Below are 17,589 nucleotides of genomic sequence, written 5' to 3'. Positions count from 1 at the left end.
TTAATGTCCAACTTAAGACTAGCAAAAGTGAATTTGATAAGTTAAAATTTGCAAGGGATGCCTACACAATAGGAAGACATCCCTCAATTAAGGATGGACTTGGCTTCAAGAGAGAAGCCAAGAACTTGACAAGCCATAAGACTCCCATCTCCACCAAGGAGAAAGGGAAGGCTCCTATGGCTAATAGTGTTAAGAAGAATCATGCTTTCATGTACTATGATAGGAGATATTCTAGAAATGCTTTTAGAGGTCATGATGTTTTTGATTCACATGCTTATGACTCTTATGCTATGACTGCTTCTAGTTCTCATGTTATGCATGGTAGAAATGGGCTTAGAAGAAATGTTGTTCATCAAATGCCTAGGAGAAATGTTGTTAGGAAAGTAGTGAATGAACCTTCTACAATTTATTGTGCTTTGAATGCTTCCTTTGAAATTTGTAGAAAGGATAAGAAAATTGTTGCTAGGAAGCTAGGGGCAAAATGCAAGGGAGACAAAACTTGCATTTGGGTCCCTAAGGATATTTGCACTAACCTTGTAGGACCCAACATGAGTTGGGTACCTAAGACCCAAGCCTAAATTTGCCTTGCAGGTTTATGCATCCGGGGGTTCAAGCTGGATTATTGATAGCGGATGCACAAACCATATGACGGGGGAGAAGAAAATGTTCACCTCCTACGTCAAGAATAAGGATTCCCAAGATTCAATCATATTCGGTGATGGGAATCAAGGCAAGGTAAAAGGGTTAGGTAAAATTGCGATTTCTAATGAGCATTCTATCTCTAATGTATTTTTAGTAGAGAGTCTTGGATATAATTTGCTATCTGTTAGTCAATTATGTCATATGGGATACAACTGTCTGTTTACAAATGTAGATGTGTCTGTCTTTAGAAGAAGTGATGGTTCACTAGCTTTTAAGGGTGTATTAGACGGCAAACTTTATTTAGTTGATTTTGCAAAAGAAGAGGCCGGTCTAGATGCATGCTTAATGGCTAAGACTTGCATGGGCTGGCTGTGGCATCGCCGCTTAGCACATGTGGGGATGAAGAACCTCCACAAGCTTCTAAAGGGAGAACATGTGATAGGTCTAACCAATGTTCATTTCGAAAAAGATAGACCTTGTGCAGCTTGTCAAGCAGGGAAACAGGTGGGAGGAGCGCATCACAGCAAGAATGTGATGACCACTTCAAGACCCCTGGAGCTGCTGCATATGGACCTCTTCGGACCCGTCGCCTATCTGAGCATAGGAGGAAGTAAGTATGGTTTAGTTATTGTTGATGACTTTTCCCGCTTCACTTGGGTGTTCTTTTTGCAGGAAAAGTCCGAAACCCAAGGGACTCTCAAACGCTTCCTCAGGAGAGCTCAAAATGAGTTTGAGCTCAAAGTGAAAAAGATAAGGAGCGACAACGGGTCCGAGTTCAAGAACCTTCAAGTGGAGGAGTTCCTTGAAGAAGAAGGGATCAAGCACGAGTTCTCCGCTCCCTACACACCACAGCAAAATGGTGTGGTAGAGAGAAAGAACAGGGCGCTCATCGACATGGCAAGGACGATGCTAGGAGAGTTCAAGACCCCCGAGTGCTTTTGGACGGAAGCCGTTAACACTGCTTGCCACGCCATCAACAGGGTCTACCTTCATCGTCTCCTCAAGAAGACGTCGTATGAGCTACTAACCGGTAACAAACCCAATGTATCGTACTTTCGTGTATTTGGGAGTAAATGCTACATTCTAGTGAAGAAGGGTAGAAATTCTAAGTTTGCTCCCAAAGCTGTAGAAGGGTTTTTGTTAGGTTATGACTCAAATACAAAGGCGTATAGAGTCTTCAACAAATCATCGGGTTTGGTTGAAGTCTCTATCGACGTTGTATTTGATGAGACTAATGGCTCTCCAAGAGAGCAAGTTGTTGATTGTGATGATGTAGATGAAGAAGATGTTCCGACGGCCGCTATACGGACCATGGCGATTGGAGAAGTACGGCCACAGGAACAAGATGAACAAGATCAACCTTCTTCCTCAACTATGGTGCATCCCCCAACCAAAGATGACGAACAGGTACCTCAAGTGGAGGCGCTTGATCAAGGGGGAACACAAGATGATCAAGTGATGGAGGAAGGAGCGCAACCGGCACCTCCAACCCAAGTTCGAGTGATGATTCAAAGGGATCATCCCGTCGATCAAATTCTGGGTGACATTAGCAAGGGAGTAACTACTCGATCTCGATTAGTTAATTTTTGTGAGCATTACTCCTTTGTCTCTTCTATTGAGCCTTTCAGGGTAGAAGAGGCCTTGCTAGATCCGGACTGGGTGTTAGCCATGCAGGAGGAGCTCAACAACTTCAAGCGCAATGAAGTTTGGACACTGGTGCCTCGTCCGAAGCAAAATGTTGTGGGAACCAAGTGGGTGTTCCGCAACAAACAGGACGAGCACGGGGTGGTGACGAGGAACAAGGCTCGACTTGTGGCAAAAGGTTATGCCCAAGTCGCAGGTTTGGATTTCGAGGAGACCTTTGCTCCTGTGGCTAGGCTAGAGTCAATTCGAATCTTGCTAGCATATGCCGCTCACCATTCTTTCAGGTTGTACCAAATGGATGTGAAGAGCGCTTTCCTCAACGGGCCAATCAAGGAGGAGGTGTACGTGGAGCAACCCCCTGGCTTCGAGGATGAACGGTACCCCGACCATGTGTGTAAGCTCTCTAAGGCGCTCTATGGACTTAAGCAAGCCCCAAGAGCATGGTATGAATGCCTTAGAGATTTCTTAATTGCTAATGCTTTCAAGGTTGGGAAAGCCGATCCAACTCTTTTTACTAAGACTTGTGATGGTGATTTGTTTGTATGCCAAATTTATGTCGATGACATAATATTTGGTTCTACTAATCAAAAGTCTTGTGAAGAGTTTAGCAGGGTGATGACGCAGAAATTCGAGATGTCGATGATGGGCGAGTTGAACTACTTCCTTGGGTTCCAAGTGAAGCAACTCAAGGACGGCACCTTCATCTCCCAAACGAAGTACACGCAAGATCTGCTAAAGCGGTTTGGGATGAAGGACGCCAAGCCCGCAAAGACTCCGATGGGGACCGACGGACACACCGACCTCAACAAAGGAGGTAAGTCCGTTGATCAAAAAGCATACCGGTCAATGATAGGTTCCTTGCTTTATTTATGTGCTAGTAGACCGGATATTATGCTTAGCGTATGCATGTGTGCTAGATTTCAATCCGATCCTAAGGAGTGTCACTTAGTGGCGGTGAAGCGAATCCTTAGATATTTAGTTGCTACGCCTTGCTTCGGGCTCTGGTATCCAAAGGGGTCTACCTTTGACTTGGTTGGATACTCAGACTCCGACTATGCTGGATGTAAGGTCGATAGGAAGAGTACATCGGGGACGTGCCAATTCTTAGGAAGGTCCCTGGTGTCATGGAACTCTAAGAAACAAACATCCGTTGCCCTATCCACCGCTGAGGCCGAGTATGTTGCCGCAGGACAGTGTTGCGCGCAACTACTTTGGATGAGGCAAACCCTCCGGGACTTTGGCTACAATCTGAGCAAAGTCCCACTCCTATGTGATAATGAGAGTGCTATCCGCATGGCGGAAAATCCTGTTGAGCACAGCCGCACAAAGCACATAGACATCCGGCATCACTTTTTGAGAGACCACCAGCAAAAGGGAGATATCGAAGTGTTTCATGTTAGCACCGAGAACCAGCTAGCTGATATCTTCACTAAGCCTCTAGATGAGAAGACCTTTTGCAGGTTGCTTAGTGAGCTAAATGTCTTAGATTCGCGGAACTTGGATTGAATTGTAGCATACATGTGTTTATGCATTTGATCAAGTTCATTCTTCATTCTGTTGCTTATTGTGGTGCTCAAGTTGTACAAACACTCCCTGGACCTCACAAGTCCGTTGCAAAGTGATGCACATGTTTAGGGGGAGATGTGTTACAACTTGACCCTTTGAGACTAACCACATGCTTGAGTTTGCTTGATTTAGTCTCGAAGGAGAATTGAAAGGGAAAAGGTGGACTTGGACCATGAAAGACTTCCACTGCATTCCGATGAGAGGGTAACTTATTCCAAGTTCATCTCATGAACTCTTATTGTCATTGGCTCTTAATTGAAGATTTTGGTGAGGCAATGGGGTTCAAGGGCCAAGATTGATCCCGTTTTGGTGCTTGATGCCAAAGGGGGAGAAAATAAAGGCCAAAGCAATAAATGGATCAGCTACCACTTGAGAGATTTTGAAAATAGTAGAATAGAGTATTTGGTTTGTTCAAAACTCTTGCATTGTCTCTTTCGCCAAAAGTTGGTTTCTTGTGGGGAGAAGTAATGACTATGGGAAATAGGGGGGGTTTTTGAAATCCTTGATAAATCTCTTTTGGAATGACTCTCTTTATGCTTCAACATGTGTGTTTGACTTAGAGATAGAGATTTGAGTTTGATTTGCAAAAACAAACCAAGTGGTGGCAAAAGATGATCCATATATGCCAAAGTTGAATAAAACTCAAAGTTAGTTTTTATTTGAAGTGATTTTGCACTTGTTCTAGTTGCTTTATGTTGTGTTGGCATAAATCACCAAAAAGGGGGAGATTGAAAGGGAAATGTGCCCTTGGGCCATTTCTAAGTATTTTGGTGATTAAGTGCCAACACAAGTGCTTAAATATGAATCTATGCCCATGGATGAACAAAGTGCAAATCTAGAGCAAAGGTATGTTTCTAAGTCTTAGTACATTGGTTTTGTGTACTAATATATTTGTCTAAGTGTTAGAAACAGAAAGAAGAAGAGAAGAGAAGACTTGGCTGTGTGCAGCCAAGGAGCTGCTTCGGTCTGGGGCACCGGACTGTCCGGTGGTGCACCGGACAGTGTCCGGTGGGGCACCGGACAGTGTCCGGTGCGCCAGGCCGCCTCGGCCGAAGAGGCCGCTCTCGGGTTTTTCTCCGGCGACTTCGGCTAAAATTCACCGGACTGTCCGGTGTGCACCGGACTGTCCGGTGAGCCAACGGTCGGTCGTGCGATCGGCGCGCGACACGTGGCCGAGCCAACGGTCGGAAGGAAGCACCGGACTGTCCGGTGTGCACCGGACTGTCCGGTGCTCCAGATCTGCAACGGTCTGCAACGGTCGGCTGCGCCTATTATGGAAACAAATCGGGCACCGGACAGTGTCCGGTGTGCACCGGACTGTCCGGTGCGCCCGACGACAGAAGGCAAGGATAGCCTTCCAGTTGTGTTCTCAACGGCTCCTAGCTGCCTTGGGGCTATAAAAGGGACCCCTAGGCGCATGGAGGAGCACACCAAGCATTCCTTGAGCACTCTTGATCACTCACACATCAATCTCGCGCACTTGTTCGACATTCTAGTGATTTGAGCTCCGTTCTAGTGTGCTAGTCTTTTGAGCTCAAGTCTGGGTCTTGTGTGTGCGTATTCGCTGTGATCTTTGTGTCGTGTGTGAGTTGCTAATCCCTCCTTTGCTCTGTGATTCTCTGTGAACATCTTTTGTACGGGCGAGAGGCTCCAAGTTGTGGAGATTCCTCGCAAACGGGATTGAGAAAAGAAAAGCAAGAACACCGTGGTATTCAAGTTGATCATTGGATCACTTGAGAGGAGTTGAGTGCAACTCTCGTCCGTTGGGACGCCACAACGTGGAGTAGGCAAGTTTTGTACTTGGCCGAACCACGGGATAACCACTGTGTCATCTCTGTGATTGGATTCTTGTGGTTATTGTGTTTTGACTCCTCTCTAGCCACTTGGCATAAACTGTGCTAACGCCTAATCAAGTTTTGTGGCTATAAGTTTAAGTTTTTACAGGATCACCTATTCACCCCCCTCTAGGTGCTCTCAGCGCGGCGGCCGGCTAGCAGAGGTGCAGAGCGCGGCGGCTGCAGGAGCTCCTGGCGGGCGCAGCCGGGGAGGGTGGAGCCGCGTGCCGCCGGTGGGAGAGCCGGGCGGAGGCGGCTGCTGGGAGGCCGCCGACTGGGAGGGGGAGCAGCCCAGCGGCTGTGGGGAAGCAGCCCGGCGGCTGTGGGTGGGAGGGAAGAGAACCTAACTCTGGTACCAAGTTGGAATGGAAAAACCCTAACCCTAATCAGGGTTGGGTGTAGTATTAATAGACTTAGGTATTTAGGCCTGGCCCATTACAAAGGGTTGAGATAGTAATTACATGGGGAAGACCCCAAACCCTAGACAGGTAATCTAACATTCACAATCACACGATGACTATGAACAACCGTACCATGCATGATAAACTTCCTTCTGACTTTTCAGTTCCGAGTTCGTTCGCCGCTAGCTCCTCCTGTGTTACTGTCATTTCTTTAGAACGGACATCGGGACGGTACAATATTAATCATATTGAACGATAAGTATAATACAATAGTTATACGACATTAGAGGATCCAGTGACAAGTGGACCCTACGACCTACGCACAAAAAAAATAACTTTTTTTATAGCTCGCTCGTTCCCATATTATCTTAGCTAAAAGGTTAAGAAAGATATGAGTCTTCCTTTTTATAGTTCGCTCGTTCGTCCTACTTCACTTAGCGAGGTGCTACTATTTAGTAGCGTTATGTTCTTATCATATGTTGGACTTGTTTGAGCACATACACGTCACCAAGGACTGCTCGGTTCCATATCTCCGCGTGAACGGCTTTCGGTGCGAGCTGCCATTTGCACACGTCGTTTATACCTAAAAACGGTCGGCAACTATGACATCGCGTAACAAGCAGGCTAGCTACTAGTAACAGACACCCGTTCCGTTATACTTTACAGAATACCAAATTAACATGCGTTTCAGTGGGCACGCGGCAACGTTCCCACGTACATAAGCTTTGAAAAAACGACGAAACTGCTTAGAAAAAAAAATTGTGCAATGAATTATAGGCCATTCGTTATCATGTGGCTGTGCCACACGCGCGCTGCTCATGTGCACAGTAGGAAACGTGTGATTAGCGCGGTCATTATCATTTCCTCACGGATAACCATCGATCTATTCGACAGTGACAATAGTGAGCAGCTTGTCTTTTTTTTTTGGACCGGGAAGAGAAATGAAAAACACAATATATAGCTAGCGGTCATATCATACTTGCATTGGTGGTGCACATGATATATATATATATATATATATATATATATATATATATATATATATATATATATATATATATATATATATATATATATAAAAGTCATAGCAAAACCGGTAGCGACTTGTACTAGAAAACAAGTAAGTGTAATTCCCCCTAAACAATAAAATATGTTGACATGGGGAGGAACATATTTACTAGTTATATCATCCAGATCAACGAAAATGCTCATCTTGTGGCTCTATTCTCCTGTTCTCCGTTTGAATACTACCGGGTAAGGTGGCTCGGTGAGAACATAACTAGCCCTCCCGTCAGCAAAGTGAAACCCCCTATATATATATATAGTATTTAGAGTCCTGAGCTCTATTTAACTACAGGAAGCCCTGACCAGGTGCGCAGACCGCAACATATCCTTTTTGGTTTATTGTACCTAACTGTGCTTACGCTAAATTATAATACGAGTTATGCTGATGTGTGTATCAGTTTATGCAAATATAGTCTGCGCATATTACGTGCATCAGGCCCACGATCCGGCTCACGCGTTCACAATTATTCAGTCCCACGTTGACACTATAAAAACACCCCCACGCCGTCAGGGATTAGGTTTTAGCGGCGGCGGTGGTTCCCTCGGGCGTGCGAGCGGCGGTGATCCTGGGGGCCAGCAGCGGTGTCGCCTCGAGGCAGGCGACCGACGGTGGCGCTCCACCAGGAACGAGCGACGGTGGCGCTCCACAGGGAGCTCGCCCGCCTCGCCGCCAGGTCCGTCGCGCGCCTGCCTGCTGGGGCTGGGCTCGGCGGGAGCGGAACCGCCGAGGAGGCCGAGATGGCCGCCGCGCTCATGGACGTCGCGGCCGCCAGCGCCTCCGCCTCCGCCGCCGTGTTCTCGGCCGTCGCGTCCGTGTCTGCCGCCGCGTCGTCGTGCTCGAACAAGAAGGCCCTGACGGCCTTCGTGGTTGCTGCCTTCGCCAAGAAGCCGGAGACGCCGACGACAGCCGATGTCGCGCAGGAGAAGCACGAGGAGCTTGAGCGATGCATCGACGAGTGCGAGAGCGGCAGCGAGGTGGTGTTCAGGAGCATTGTTCGGAATAGGGTTTCGTTGCTCAACATCCATAGTCCGACGATCTAGAGAATCGATCTCTCATATCAGTCGCCATCACAATTTAGTTAACGACTGTTGTATACTGTGCTACATACGTATATATACAGTGTAAATACACGTTGAAACAATAGAGAATAAAAATATATATGTGCAGTTGGAAATAACACAGAAATTCAGTCAGCATGTATAGCCCCAGGGTAAATTATTAAAACTGTACTACTGTAATCATCAGGAGGGCATCTAAAGTATTAAAACGTGACCCGGTTTCGACGCCTCTCCGCACTTCGCGGGCTCCTCACCGCGCGCGTGCCGACGCGTGTGCGATGGCCGGACCCGAGCTTTTCATTTGATTCAGCAGAACCATTCGCGTTGACATCCGCCTCCTTCCCCTCTTCGACTCACGGCCCACCCACTGCACGCGCAAGCGAGAGGGCGGCTCCGCCTCCGTCCCATGGATGGCCGCCGGCGCCACCTCATGGTGTTCACGGCCGCGGTCACTGCTAGGTGGTGGTCCCGGCGTGCTAGATCTCACGCCTCCAGGGCAGGCTCCCTCACATGGGTCGTCGTTTCCTCATGGTGTTCACGGCCGCGACAGTCGAGACTCGAGAGCCCAATCGTACCCGACCCGATTCGGAAGGAGGGTTGTAGCCTCACCCCCTCTGGTTCCGGCGTCCATGGCGGTGGCGGTACCTGGCTAGCTCAACCTAGACGAGGCCCCGTCATGGGGCTCCCGTAGCGTCGACTGCTTCGAGAAGCTCGAGCAGATCGGCGAGGGCACTTACGGGTAACCCCCCCTCCCATCCCATCAGCCCTAATCGATCTGATGATTTCTCTACCTGTCTACTCGCCTAATCCGCCGATTCGCTTCATTACTCGGTCGCCGCCGCCAGACAAGTGTACATGGCGAAGGAGACGGGCACCAACGAGATTGTCGCGCTCAAGAAGATCCGCATGGACAACGAGCGGGAAGGGGTGAGTGTGCCCTCCCTGCTACTTCCTCTTGCGGCTTCGTTTTTGGCTCTGACCTGGCTGTGTCGCCACAGTTCCCGATCACCGCCATACGCGAGATCAAGATCCTGAAGAAGCTTCACCACCAGAACGTTATCAAGCTCAAGGAGATCGTCACTTCCCCAGGTGGTTACAACCACAAATAAAAATGAATTAGATGTGCGTATGTCTACTTGTTTTTGTCCACTGGCGTGCTGATGATTGGATTCGGGGTTGTTGTTGCAGGCCCAGAGCGGGACGAGCAAGGGAGGTCAAGTATGGCGAGCTCTATCTTGTGATTGAGTTCCACTGCTTTATTTTTTAGGGTTAAGATAGAGCAATGGTAATGTTTGGCACAAATTATTTGTGTTTTTTAATTAGTTGACGACAACAAGTACAAGGGGAGCATTTACATTGTTTTCGAGTATATGGATCATGACCTCACTGGGCTTGCTGATAGACCAGGAATGCGGTTCACTGTGCCACAGATTAAGGTATAACCACCTATCCAAGTAACTGCAGTGCTTTGCTTTGGATGTGTCATGGTTTTATCCTTGATGAAATGATCTTGTGATGTGTGGCCTTGTTCCAGTGTTACATGAAGCAGCTGCTTACAGGCCTACACTATTGTCACGTCAACCAAGTCCTGCATCGAGACATCAAGGGTATTAGCTGTGCACATCTCTGCTGGGTTTTCCTTGTTTTCCTTATTCATTTTATTTGTTCTTGTTGAGCTAACATATTGTATTTGATACTTTGTTGTAGGATCTAACCTCTTGATAGATAACGAGGGTAACTTAAAGCTTGCTGATTTTGGCCTTGCAAGATCATTCTCCAGCGATCACAATGGAAACCTTACCAACCGTGTGATCACTTTGTGGTATAGGTATTGTCTATTTTCACTGGTTCTGTTATCATGTTTACAGTTGTTATCGCAAGGTTCTTATTGTCTTCCTGGATTGTAGTTGCTGACCTCCAGAGTTGCTACTTGGAAGCACAAAGTATAATCCAGCCGTTGACATGTGGTCAGTGGGCTGTATTTTTGCAGAACTGCTCAATGGGAAGCCAATATTGCCTGGAAAGAATGAGGTAGATTTTTTTAGGTCTTTGCGTGTTATTTCCCTGGTTCGTTAGTATTGCCCATTACCAAATCTGTGAGCACATATGTTTACTTTAGTCCCTTTGTGTTTCCTTACGCCTTGGTTAAATAAACTGCCAGCTATTATGTTTGCTGTTGCATTCATAGAATGATCAGTCACATACATATGCTGTTCAGCATATCTTATGCTTCATGTCTTTAGCTATATTGTTGCATAGATTTCCATCATTGCCTTCATTTACTTACAATTGCATCTCCTTGTGATGCTATGCTATTCATGCAGCCAGAGTAGCTGACTAAGATCTTCGAGCTTTGTGGTACCCCTGACGACACAATCTGGCCTGGTGTCACAAAAATGCCATGGTACAACAACTTCAAGCCTCACCGGCCATTAAAGAGACGAGTTAAAGACTTCTTTAAACAGTGAGTGATACATGACGTATATTTGCACCTATATGGCTTTTAAGTCACCTGATTATTGCTCATTGTTCTGTATAATTATAGTTTTGATCGGCATGCACTGGATCTGTTAGAGAAGATGTTGACTTTAGATCCATCACAGGTATACTACATTGTGTGAATTTTACAGAAAGTTTTATTTGTTTGGCCATTTGATGTTTTTTTGGTGCTATTTGCTGTCTACAAATACTATTTAGATCTGTTTTTCATGTCTCAACAAGTTTTCACTTTTTTAAAATTATTCAGAGGATATCAGCAAAAGATGCACTTGATGAGGAATATTTCTGGACTTCACGAGCGATGAGCGCGACCGTGAACACCATGAGGATACGGGCCCCCAGATGGCGTCGGCTGTGCAGGCGGCCATGATCGACGAAGCCTCCTCAGATCCGTGCTCATCGCCACCAGGGTGATAGCCTTTGTATCTCGATCCTGCTCAGCATCTCGGTGGCCGTGCGGTGCCAGTTGGTCCGGTCGGGGCAGCAGGCGCTCCTGCCACCCGCCTATCCCTGAGGGCGCGACCAAAGGGAGTCCACGATGAGGAAGCGACAGGGCCGAAATCAGACATGAATGCCATTGAAGGGTTAGTACTAAATTCTTGTCCAATTAATCAGTTACTCTCTCCGGAGTAATAATTTTTAAGCATGGAAAATATTCAGCTACTATCCAAATGTAGAGACAAACAAAACATCTGAATCTTACGCGTACCAGAGAGGGTAGAAGAATAACCGTCAGGAAAATCATCTTATATCTATGTTTTATTATTATGTCATTGAACAAGTGTGTATTGGGTTAAATTTAGAAAAAGAAGTTTTTTCTTCAAATTTAGGTTTGGTAGTCAATTATATCTTTGCCGCAAGAATATCATGGAGCATATTTGCTCTTCCTGGTTGTTGGTCTGGTTCTACTGTCCCTGCCTCTGCTTGAACCATCACCTCCTGCCTGGTCCATCTCCAGGCATTGATAGTCCACCATGGCATATGTTCACATGCATCATCCTCCCCTGCCTGATCACCAATTATTTGCCAATCCAACCATGTCAATCTCATGGCCGTTTGGAGAGTGGAGAGAAGTGGAGCCACCAATTCCTTAATGTACCATGAATGTTTGGATTGTTGTATTCTGACATAGTTTGGTTCAACATATACAAGGTATGTTCCTGTTTATTCTAGCTTGTCGAGTGTAGATTTGTGAGGCTATCTTAGAAAAAATTCCTGCAAATACTGCATCTCGATTCATCTTGTTGCGCTTTTTTGTTTCCGGTTTGGACCATACTGTAATTTCTTTGAACAATCAGCCACTTTTATTTTCTCCTTGTGTGTCAACATGAAGGGTTTGCATTCATCTACATGGAAGATGAATGTGATGTTGAAGATGCTATTGGTAGACTTGATGGAATTGATTTTGGCATAAAGGGAAGGAGAACCAGAGCTGAGTGAACCAAGGTGAGCAGATGTTGAAAAGGGTATTGATTTGTTAAAACTTAACAACTTGGTTTCTACGTTGGGACAGTTTCCATCTAAATCCTTGTTGTAATGTTATAGGTTTTATTTCGACAAAAGAAGGGGGAAAAAAAGGAGACATTAGCATATGTCTTCATTAATTACAGGGCGCCTAGGAGGCGCCAAATATTCTAGTTATTTAAATGTTGTATGATTTACGCTAAAATTCGTACTCATTTACGCTGTTTTAGCTCACGTTTTACGCTGGAATCCGCCCGAGCAGAACCCACGAACTGCGGCTATAAATTAAAATTTATTTCCTTCTACTAATGCTCCTCAAACCGTAACTGTCCCTTTATTTACGCGATTATGCAGCATGTCTTTCCTTATATCAAACCGGTCAAGATTTATATAATGCATGGTTTATGCTATCATGTTACACATCGTTATGCAGTCGTAAACGGTTTATTTACGCATCGTTATGCAGTCGTTAACCGCCGCCAATATCACAGATACGAACATGGACGAGCGGCTGTAAATGAGAATTTGTTTCCTCCCGTAACTGTGCCTTTATTTACGCGAACGTGGAGCACGTCTTTCCTTATCTCAAACCGGTGGATATTTAAATGTTGCATGGTTTACGCTATTATGTTACACAACGTTATGCAGTCGTAAACGGTGTACACATGGTAATATTCGTTCCCGTGATTCGTGGTCCAAAAGATTCCTTCTATGTATGATTTATGCACATTTTCTACATATATTTATGCGTGCGTATATCACCTGTCACGTCTCATCCGGGAATCGTGGCTATCATATGCATGGCTGACGCATGCTTGCGAACGTGGACGCGACTGTAAAGTTGTATTAGTTTCCTGCCGTAACTGCGCCTTTATTTATGCGCACGAAGATCACGTATTGCCTTATCTCAAATCCGGTGGTAGATTTTAAACGTTTGCATGGTTTACGATATCATGTATAACAACGTTATGCAGTCGTAAACGTCAAGCACATGCAAATATTCGTGCGCGCGATTCCTGGCATGCAAAGATTCCATTTATGCATGAGTTATGCACATTTGTACACATATTTATGGTTGCGTATTTGCATGTCGCGTGTAAGCCGAGATACGTGTTTATCCTTTGCATAAATGGCGCAGGCTGGCGTCCAGTGGGCCGAACGCGACCCGACCGGTCTCCCTGGCTAGGGCTTCGCCCACTAACAGAAGCCCAGGACTTCCATTACCTCTTCCCTATATATATATATATATATATATATATATATATATATATATATATATATATATATATATATATATAGTTTTCGTGTGCGAAATAAAATGGGTACGTAGTGCCTGCATACTACGACTTGATCAAGGCGCCAGTTCAAAGCAGACGCCAGACGGTCTGTGTAAATCTCTGATCCACGACCTCCGGAGAGCTCTGCATGCTGGGAAATGCCGCTTTTGAAACGTTCCTCCATGCATGCTTGTGCCTCGGACCTCCATATGCTTGTGCTTCGTGTCGTATTCTCAAAGCTTGTTGTGCGTGGCCTGTTTGTATACTCGGATGCTTGCAACAGAAGCCTGGAATGGCGTGGACGGCGGCGACGGCAGCACGGCGCCACATATGGATCCCGGGGGAACATTTTTAAGCTGTTTGGTTTGAGGAATGATCTAATTCATCGTCTTCTCACTCCTCACTTTTTTGTTTGGTTTGTGGAATGGATTGAGTTGATTCATCATCACCTCATTTCTTATAGTTATTTAGTTAGTACTAATATGAGGCATGAGGTCATCCCACCAAATTTGAGGAATGGACCCATGATGCACCACCACATTTTGAATGAAGTGATTCCTCAAACCAAACACCCCTTTGGCAATGAGGACATGAAGGAAGGAAAGGAACAAGGGGGCTACAATCTCAAATGAGGCCAGGCCACACACAAAACCACAATGGTAATATATAGGGGCGGTAGCCGCACTATGGGAGGAAGACAGAAGACTTCATTTCGTGATCTCTGATCTGAAAATAAATATCTTGCTGCCCACCCCCCACAGTTCGGATCCAAATCTTGAATTCAAAACGTAGCAGTACGACCAACAGCTTTCTGTACAAACTAGCTTGCCTTTGTTGTTTGCTGGCTGCTGTGCCCTTCTCTTCTACTACTAGGAGAACTTTGAAAAGCTAAAGGAGACTGACATTGCAGAACAGACCCTACTACTCTTCGATAATTACACAGACAGAAGCGCTTCCCTCCCATCTCCTACCTCCGTAATATTCCATCTAGATTCTACAAGTACTGATCTCCGTCGTCGTACCTACCTGATCGTCGTACCCGCCTCCGCGGCTCCGCCTCGGTCGGCTCGTGACCCCGCTTCCTCTTCCTGGCGTTGTCCGCGCCGGTGCCGGCGCCGGCCACCGGCCTCGTGGCGGCGTAGACGTCGGACAGGAGGCGGTACCTCTTCCTCGCCCTCCTGTCCAGCTCCATCGCCCCCAGCGCGGGACCGGCGGCCGCCTCCTCTCGCTCCTCCCACGCCGCGGCGCCCGCGCACGTGTTCACCGACCGCGGCGACTCCGACGACGCCGCCTCCTCGTCCCCTCCGCCGCTGCCGCTGAGTTGCACGAGCTGGTCCGCCACCGCCAGCTCCGCCTCCGTGAACAGGCCCCCGATCTCCCACCTGCCCGCAACCGCAAGCGACGCGCAAGCCACGGCCATGGCTGGCTGGCTGCGTGCTGCGGCTGGACTGGTCTGGTTGGTCTCGTACTTTCGTGGAGAGAAGAGTGGATCAGAGCCAGAGGAGGAGAGGCGAGCGCCCTAGTGGTAGTGGAGGAGGCGAATCAGAGAAATTATGGGTGTTGGGTGAGCCGACCTGCAAGATCCGGGACGGGTCGAACCGTGCGGGCTTTTATTATTGCGTAACGAAACTGACTCGGTCGGTCTCGCACTCTCGCCTCGCCGCCGAGGTCCAGCGGTCCTGACGTTTGAGCTGGTCCGTCGGTGCGGCTGGCGTGCGGGCCCGGGTCCCCTGGCGACGGACGTGGTGGGGCGCGGGGTCCGCTGAACTGACCGTTGGGTTGGGTGGGAGTGGACTGCCAATGCAACGGGAGGCTAATGCGTACTAGATCAAGGGTGATGACGGCCGAGAGCCGAGTCCGCCAGACGTGATCTCGCTCGCACGGGCACGGGCACGACCAAATTGTGGTGGACGCGCGGGGCGACCATGAGAATTCACTTTTTTTTTGCGAAATAAAGATGGCAATTGATCATGGTGGATGCATACAAGGGACTTGTCAGATACGTACTTAACCACACTGCCATGTACCACAGCAAGTGCTTCTGCACATAGACCGGGCATGAGTAACCACGGAAGACATCGTACCGTGGTAATGAGTCTCTAGATTTTATACTAGAAAATTTAAGGATTAAATCAGATTAAGATCAGACTCGATTCATATTTATTTTTAAACTAAAATTAATTAAGCGACTTAACTTATTGTGAAGAAACATTTAAGATATCGTTTAGTTCACATATTGGTAATGTAATGGGTAAGCGATAACGTTAAATGATGTTCGTTTAAGTCCAACCGTGATCGAATACCACACAAGAAATCTATATCGACCTATTCAAACTTGTTATTGTCGATATTCAAGTGTAAATCATTACCATCACCATTTATATTATATTTTGTGAACCAAACAACACCTTATATCCTGATCCGTTATCATCCCTATGGCTAGCGAGAGGTTGCGTGCAAGGTAAGCAGTAAACACGCGGGTGCATGCGCACTTCCAACAAGCTAGTTTTTTTTATTTCGCTGATATAAGCCAAAGATACATCTTTTTCTCACAAAGAATAGCCAACTACAGAGTCGATGTTATATATGTCTAAACAGGCGGCACGGCCCGGACCAGCCCGAACATGTTCTGGTTCGACCCATTGAGCCCCGCATGGTTAAATCTGAACCCTTAACCGTGTCGGGTCGTGCCGCTCGACGAGTTTCACTCACTGCATGACCATGCCGGGCTGGCCCGTAAAGCAATTCATAGGAAAATAATCCCAAACCCTAAACAACAGTTCATAGGAATCAAAACCTAAACAAAAGATCAAGGCAGATCAGGATCAGGTTACCTCTCTGCCTAACACGACTTGTCGATGGTGTTACCGGTACATCTGGTTCACAGCAAGCAGACCAGGATTCCAAGATTCCAAGAAACATTAGTTCATCACATAACAACCAGATTAGGAGCTTACCAGAGGAGAGCAGATGAACACCACAGAGGAGTAGATCCAAAGCAGATCTAGTTACCTCTGTGTTGTATAGGAGATGGCACTAGTGAGCAGTAGTAAGTAGATCCGGAGCACCGGTTCTGTCACCGACTCGTCGTTGAGATGGATGGAGCCGACGCGCATTGGTTCCTCACGGATCACACACCTCATAGTCAGGAGCAGATCCGGAGCACCAAGCACCAGTTCATAGTCGTCGGCGCTGGCGCCATTAAGGTCTAGGTACACAGGTAAGAGGGGGTCGATTGGAGGAGCCGGAGCAGGGACCACGAGCACCACGCCACTCGAGCACTAGCACGACCGAGACCGACGAGGCAGCGACGATGGAGGAACGGTCGGCCGGTCACATGAAGGCAGGGAGCACCGGAATCCTGAGGGACCGAGAGACGACGAGAGGCGAGAATGCGAGAGCCGAGAGCGCAACGGAGAGATAGAGAGGGAGAGCACAGAGCGGCAAGTGGGCGGAGTGGACGAGTGGCTTTAGGGTTAGGGTTAATTATACACACACATGGCGACCGAGCAATGGGCGAGACGTGGGCTAGGCTGCTGGCGGCTGGCGTTGGGGAGTGGCCGAGTGGAGGTGGCCGGTGGGGGTGGGCTGTTTTTATTGTGGAGCGGGCCGGTCATAAGGCCCAGCTATTATTGGGTCGTGCTCAGGCTGGCCCAACGGGCTCAAAGAGGTGTTAGACACGACATGTGCTTTTGTGTCGGGCTAGGACATGTGCTCTGTGTCGGGCTAGGACATGTGCTCTGTGTCGGGCTAGGCCTAGGCACGTAGCTATCCAGGCCGGGCTAGTGTCGAGCCAAAAAAACCGTGTTTTGTGCCGGACTAACGGGCCACATGCTTTCTGGATATCTATAGTTGATGCACTGTCGTCATTGATCTCTTCTGTTATTTCAGTTGACGCGGTCCGACTCGTGCGCAAAAAAAAAAAAAACAGGGCCACGGCTTTGCGGGTAAAACAAAAGTGACAAATTTAAAACCAGTAGCGAAAATATTTGTTTGCATCCACGACGGGATACTCTTACGTACCAAGTCACACCATCACCTTGACGGAAACCTTGTGGGCAATGCAATGGCCAATGGGCAAGCAAGCGTGCAGTTGCAGGCCATCCCGTCTTTGCTGGAATTCACACGCATGACACG

General features: G+C 47.4%; 2 protein-coding genes and 1 pseudogene across 2 annotated transcripts; 2 read left to right on the top strand and 1 right to left on the bottom strand.

Moving 5' to 3' along the window:
* The first annotated feature begins 8,835 nt into the window (after positions 1-8,835).
* Positions 8,836-10,545, top strand: LOC109944379 (cyclin-dependent kinase C-2-like; annotated as a pseudogene).
* Positions 10,541-11,534, top strand: LOC109944597 (cyclin-dependent kinase C-2-like). Its single transcript, XM_035965438.1, has 3 exons — positions 10,541-10,676; positions 10,758-10,815; positions 10,959-11,534. Exons 1-3 carry the CDS (start codon positions 10,609-10,611, stop codon positions 11,079-11,081), a joined length of 249 nt encoding a protein of 82 aa, XP_035821331.1. The 5' UTR covers positions 10,541-10,608; the 3' UTR covers positions 11,082-11,534.
* A 2,631-nt stretch (positions 11,535-14,165) lies between these two features.
* LOC100278773 (uncharacterized) lies at positions 14,166-15,033 on the bottom strand. The gene has a single exon (NM_001151940.2). It carries the CDS (start codon positions 14,870-14,872, stop codon positions 14,447-14,449), a length of 426 nt encoding a protein of 141 aa, NP_001145412.1. The 5' UTR covers positions 14,873-15,033; the 3' UTR covers positions 14,166-14,446.
* Between the last annotated feature and the right edge of the window lie 2,556 nt (positions 15,034-17,589).

This window comes from Zea mays, chromosome 2 (assembly GCF_902167145.1).
Source record: "Zea mays cultivar B73 chromosome 2, Zm-B73-REFERENCE-NAM-5.0, whole genome shotgun sequence".
Taxonomy (NCBI): Eukaryota; Viridiplantae; Streptophyta; class Magnoliopsida; order Poales; family Poaceae; genus Zea; species Zea mays.
Note: the sequence above shows the minus strand (reverse complement) of the source record. Positions and strands in the feature narration are given on the sequence as shown.